Source organism: Grampus griseus, assembly GCF_964374135.1.
Source record: "Grampus griseus genome assembly, chromosome: 1".
Classification (NCBI taxonomy): Eukaryota; Metazoa; Chordata; class Mammalia; order Artiodactyla; family Delphinidae; genus Grampus; species Grampus griseus.
In genome coordinates this window covers 68,421,644-68,428,095 of record NC_139017.1, presented here as the reverse complement: position 1 = coordinate 68,428,095, position 6,452 = coordinate 68,421,644, and the positions used below count along the sequence as shown (strand labels likewise).

Sequence of the window (6,452 nt, the reverse complement as noted above, 5' to 3'; positions counted from 1 at the left end):
CACAGCATATAAGCTATAAAATACTACTCTCTGCATCTTTTTTTTTTTTTTTTTTTTTGTAGTACTGGGGCCTCTCACTGTTGCGGCCTCTCCCGCTGCGGGGCACAGGCTCCGTACGCGCAGGCTCAGCGGCCATGGCTCACGAGCCCAGCTGCTCCGCAGCATGTAGGATCTTTCTGGACCGGGGCACGAACCCGCATCCCCTGCATCGGCAGGCAGACTCTCAACCACTGCGCCACCAGGGAAGCCCTCTCTGCATCTTTTAAGAAACACCTGCAGTTCTTTGGTAGAGAATTTCTTGGAAGGCAGGATCTGCAGTTCCCTCCAAATATCCCAACAGAACTCCACCGACTTCTAAGAATGTTAAGGGAGTGATCTAAAACATGCAAAATGTTTAACGTCTTATGACGCATTTACAATGTGAACATCTGTGTGATAGAATATTATTCAGCAATTTCAATGTAAGTAGGAAGAGTAAAGCACAACAAAGAATGTTAAAGTAAAAAAATAATAATAATAAGGAAATGAATAAGTAAGTACACTTGTGACTATTAAAAGACTAGTCAGGGGGGCTTCCCTGGTGGCGCAGTGGTTGAGAGTCCGCCTGCCAATGCAGGAGACACGGGTTCGTGCCCCGGTCTGGGAGGATCCCACATGCCGCGGAGTGGCTGCGCCTGTGAGCCATGGCCGCTAAGGCTGCGCGTCCAGAGGCTGTGCTCCACAACGGGAGAGGCCACAACAGTGAGAGGCCCGTGTACTGCAAAAAAAAAAAAAAAAAAAAAATTAGTCAGGGATACCAAAAAGACAATTATAATGAGATGTTGGAATTCTATTTCTGTTTCCATTTTCCCACTAGTTCTACCAGAAAAATTTTTTTTAAATTATCATTATAAAGGAATGAAGGGAAAAGAACGGTAAGAATGCCTTGGCTGGAAGGCCACTAATGAACAATCACATACAAAGAGTCCTTAAGATAATACCTAAAGTGGGATATGAATAAAGATGTTATAAGCAAGGTCACCGTCCTCAACAATTAATTGTCTCTGCTCTTTTCACCCTAACAGCAATCCATGCAAAGGCACCCATTCATCCCTTCTTTCCAATGGTGGGTCCTAAAAGGTATCCATCTAAGAAGTGCTGCCAGTAATAGCATTCTTAATTGTGACCTGCCTACAGACATCTTATTCTCAGAGGCTTTTTAGGCCTGAACTGACATGAAATATACTACTTCTCTGGAGGTTTTTGTTTTTCTGTTTAACTGTGAAAGAACAATGTTGTTAAATTACTCATCTTTTAATATCAAAATCATAAGCTCACTCACTGCTAATGCATTTTAGAGTGTTAGGGAGTCTCCACCTAGATAGGCTATTTTTTTTTAATTTTTTTTAACTTGCTTGTTTGAAACTCACAAAGCATTTTTTCCTAGAAATATTATAGTAAAAAGGTAAATGGATCTGGCCACCAAAGCCTCATTTCCACAATCTCTCCCTCAATTTCCTGGTCTAAAAGTCTAATGGCTATTAGGATGCTTCTTATGCTTTCCGGAAGCCTCCCATGCAGGCCTCCATTCCTATCACGGAATTTTCACGAGTAAGGTATTTGTAAGCTGGGAAATGCCTTATTAACAATTTAATACTTTACCACCTAAAACCTACTAATCATTTTTACAACACTGATAACATTTGATTAACTTAAACTCTAAGTGAAAAATGTTTTTTAGCCATCTGCAAATTAAAAACAAAGGGATAAAAGCGAGTTCTAAAATGTCCTTACAGTGTGTGACCTCAAACATATAAAGCAAGATGCTATTTTAAAATATGTTGAAAAGTTTAAAGATGGATGAATTTAAATTTAATCCTTTTTGTAAAAAACCAAACAGCAGTCTATTACCACTGGGACTAAGCACTGAAAAACTAAGTTATAAAACAAGTACATGAAACATGACTACAATTTAAATTCTTTGGATTCTTTATCTTCTAAGCCCCCACTTTTAATACAGAATTAACTTTTCCAACCTAAGCACAGCATCATTATTTAACACTTCATATCTAAAAGCTGTACTTTAGGAACATTTTATGAGTTTTCAGTTATCAAGAAAGCTTCAGAACGAAAAAGTGGGAGTTAAAAGATAAAACAGCTTCAGATAGTACAAAAGATAAGACAGCTTCAGAGAGTACCACAGTATAAATACTGGCTTAGAATTTTATGTTTTTTGACTTTATGTTTCCTCTATTTTCCACAAAAACCTTTTAGCATCTGATAATTTCATCAGCCCTTCTGTTTTTTTTAATTGCTTTTTAATTTAGCCTAATAATTTTTTTTGGCTGCGTTGGGTCTTCACTGGGCGCAGGCTTTCTCTAGTTGCGGTGCGCGGGCTTCTCATTGTGGTGGCTCCTCTTGTTGTGGAGCACAGGCTCTAGGCGCATGGGCTTCGATAGTTGTGGTTCATGGGCTCTAGAGCACAGGCTCAGTAGTTGTGGCACACGGGCTTAGCTGCTCCGCGGCATGTGGGATCTTCCCGGACCAGGGCTCGAACCCGTGTCCCCTGCATTGGCAGGCGGATTCTTAACCACTGAGCCACCAGGGAAGCCCCAGCTCTTCTGTATTCAAACTAGTAACCTTTACTTCCCATCATGTCCCAGATAAATGAGTCCTGAGATTTCCTAAAGGGCGGACCTCAGTTACTGAGTCCCCTTTATAAGGCAAATATTCATTTAAATTTGTTGGAATAGGGTTTTATGCTCTAAACCGAAGTTTCACTAGAGTGCTTAGGATGTTCAAAAAAATTCTTTCCAAAGCTCTCTTTGGTCCATTCAGAACAATCAGAATGGAAGTTGCAGAAGAACTGGAGCATCTATCAGTCATATTTGGTTTTGTCTGTCAGGGGTTCCTCCTTGTAATGGGAAATGATTTGAATGAGGATGGAACAGTTGATAAGGAGGAAGAACAAACCAGCTAACCAGATAAACAGAAAGGTGTTCTTTCCTTGAAACTCAAGAACATAAGCAGGAGCCAGCCATAAGGCCTGCCCTATGAACCATAACATCAGGAGAACCACAGCTCTTCTCCAAGGCATTCTCACTAGTGGCATCACAAGAGGCAGGAGGCAGAGGTACCAAAGAAAGTACTGGGAGGTGCAGACTTTGTTAAATGTCACAAAAATAGACGTATGAAGAAAACAACAAAAGGCAAGGTCTCTGTAATAAGCGAAAGACACTGCTGAAAGCAAGATGAATTGTGGCAGGAATGCAGCAATTCCCAGGGTAAAACTCCACTTGCTCTCTGCGGTCAAATACAGCATGTAGAAGTATGGAGAGAAGTTGTGACGGATATCCCGCCTGGTCAGGTGATAAAGGTAGGTGTGCTCCAAAAACTCCCAACCATATTTGTAGTAAAAACCGAAGCTCAGGGCAAAAAACGTGAGTCCAGCAACGGCTACGAAGAGCAGCACAGCCCGATTACACAGCCTCTTCATGAATTCATACAGACGAGCCTGGGAAGAAGACCGGGATTGACGGAGGCCTTCGTCACTGTCGCGTTCCGGAAGCAAGTGGAGTGCTATGGGAAGGATATAGGTCACCGGATACATCTTCAAATGCACGGCGAAACCATAGAATACAGCGGCACACGCGACGAGCCTTTTTTCTATTAGGTACAGGGTCATAAGCACCAGGGAGGAGACGATTGAGTCCGCATTGCCTCGGCTGGACACCGCCATAGGTAGGGGGTTAAGAAGCCAAAAGACACAGTAACCGCAAGCCTGGCGGCGACCCAGCCCCTTAAGAAGCAGTAGCCGGTATACGAGGTAGGCGGTGAGGAGGTCGAAGCTGACGAAGAGGAACTTTCCAAAGAGTTCACTGAGATAGATGTTGGGAGTGAGGAACCACCCCAGCAGCGGAGTGTAACGGTACGTCGCCCTCAGGTAAGGGGAGCGCCCTTCCGTGACGAAACGCGCGGCGTCGGTGAAGACCTGGTAGTCGATGTCTGTATACCTCACGAGCAGGGTCCGGTCCTGGAAGAGCCCATAGAAAACCAGGGCCACTCGGGCAAGGAAGGCCACACCAAATACCCCGGCGGGGGACACCCACAGGTTCAGGAACCACTCTCCCGAGGGCGTGGTCGGGCTCATGATCTGACTGCACCACAGCAGCTCAGTCCCCAGCTCTAAACTGCCTTGGAAGTTCTAACCCTCGCTGCAGTTCCTCGCTTCAGGCTGCCGGCACTACCCCTACCAGCTAGACTGCCAACCGAAACAACTGCGGGACGACAACTTCCGGCAGGAAGGCCCGCCCCCGTCCTGTTTCCGGTCGCACGCAAGGCACTGGGTTCTTAGTGGCCCCAGAGGGAGAATTACCTTCCTTCTGGACAGGCTATCTCGCGTCCTCTCCACCTCCGGCGGGGGCGGGGTTTCCGGTCCGGCGACTTCAGTTTGCCCGGAAGACCGGCGCTGGGAGGTATTTTTACGGAGCCGGGCGAGTGTTACTTGTGGGTGACCCTCTACTTCCCCCGCCTCAACTCCAGTTGATGGAGACTGACCCCTGAAGCGGAACGAGCTTCGAGCTTCATCCCTCAGGCCTGGGCCGGTGACCCGAGAGTGAAAAAAAAATAGGAGTGAAGGAAAAATAAACCTGTGATGGTTTCTCATGCTTTACCTCGCCAGCTCGTGGGTAATACCGGGGGGGGGGGGGGTTTGTGGACTCCGGGGGGGGGGGCCGAGCTAGGATGAATTGAAGGGGGCCCAGAGTGTGTGCGATATTTGGGACATACTTGTATTTTGAAATTATTCGTTGTTTATCTAAATTTCAATTTTACTGGGCATCCTGTATTTTATCCCGCAAACCTTGATGGAGGGATGGGAAGGGAGAACAGGAAGCTTCGTAGGGTTCCTAAACTATATCACGCCCTCATGCCTCAGTGTCATTGTACTTGCTATTCTTTCTGTCAACGTTACCTTCCCCTCCGCAGTCACTACGTAACCCTTCAGGCCTCGGCTCAAGTGTTAACTCCTAAAAGTATATCCTGGCTCTCAGCTCACTTTTTCATCATGCACTGCGATATAGATGCCTTTCCGCTAACTGAGGGTAAACGAACAGAGGCCGAAGGGCTCTAAGCTCTAGAAAATCACTCACACAGAAGCCCCTGCCCTTCTATGTAAATGTAGAGTCCTGTCTATTGACTGCCCTCCCATTGCTCCAAAATTCCCTTTTGGAATGACCATCCCTATATTATAGCATTTGTCAGTGATAACTTTTTTGTTTCATTTTCCTAGTTTTCTGTCAGGGCATTTTGAGTTCTTTGAGAACAGAGATTATCTTGTTTTCTGTACCTCAGTATATAACACATTACCAGACACAGGAGGCATTCTGTACAAGTTGAATTGATTTTTGAGGTTCCTCTTACCAGGATACCTCTGGAGTGGCATCTTTGGGGTGCTCCCAACTCCCAGTCCTTTCCTCTTTCAAATATCCTTTATCTATTTCAAGTTCTTCCCCCTTCACCTATCCCACTCCAACCATACTCCCATGAATTTGTCACCAAGGACTCTAACCCATTAGCTCTTTCCCTTCTGTGGGCACTTATTGAACTTACAGTCTGCAATTCAGAATTTCATAATTTATTTTAGATTGTATTCATAACCCTTTCAATGAGATTGTAGGGTTTTTGAGGTTAGGGGTTATAGCTTATCCTTAATTTTTAAAAATTACTCATAATTTATTGCAGTCTTAGGCACATGGTACATGTTCAGTAACTACTGACTTACTTGATTTTACAGATTGATCCTGCTTCCTAGGGGACGTCTTCTAAACTAGCATCTACTAGAGTAGATGACTCCATCCAGTCTGAACATGCAGCTCCCAGGACTACCCTCCATTCATCCATCATACAATTTACATTCATCCTTTGTATGAACCAAGTTAATCTCACACATTCCATATTCATATTCTGATATCTCTTTGTCTTTATCTGTACCTTGGTATAAGTATATGCCTTATGTTGATAATTACTTTTAACCATTTTTTTTGCAGTACAGTAGCCATATATACAGTGGCAGCACATCATCATTCAAATAATGATGATGATTTCTTTTTTTTAATGCTATTCTCACATTTAGAAATCAAATCTTAAAGATTCATGAAAGCTATAGTTTTTTTTTTTAATTTACTTATTTTATTTATTTATTTATGGCTGTGTTGGGTCTTTGTTGCGCACAGGCTTTCTCTACTTGTGGCGAGCGGGGGGGCTACTCTTCATTGTGGTGCGCGGGCAACTCACTGCGGTGGCTTCTGTTGTTGCAGAGCAGGGACTCTAGGCACGAGGGCTTCAGTAGTTGTGGCTCGCGGGCTCTAGAGCGCAGGCTCAGTAGTTGTGGTGCACGGGCTTAGTTGCTCCATGGCATGTGGGATCTTCCTGGACCAGGGCTCGAACCCAGGTCCCCTGCGTTAGCAGGCGGA

General features: G+C 44.6%; 1 protein-coding gene across 1 annotated transcript; it reads right to left on the bottom strand.

The window, feature by feature from the left end:
- Positions 1–2,126: 2,126 nt before the first annotated feature.
- On the bottom strand, positions 2,127–4,175 carry PIGM (phosphatidylinositol glycan anchor biosynthesis class M). Its single transcript, XM_082679447.1, has one exon. It carries the CDS (start codon positions 4,127–4,129, stop codon positions 2,858–2,860), a length of 1,272 nt encoding a protein of 423 aa, XP_082535573.1. The 5' UTR covers positions 4,130–4,175; the 3' UTR covers positions 2,127–2,857.
- Between the last annotated feature and the right edge of the window lie 2,277 nt (positions 4,176–6,452).

What these genes read in the sequence shown, in the direction of transcription:
- PIGM (XM_082679447.1), bottom strand. Translation starts at nt 4,129, where the DNA reads ATGAGCCCGACCACGCCCTCGGGAGAGTGGTTCCTGAACCTGTGGGTG.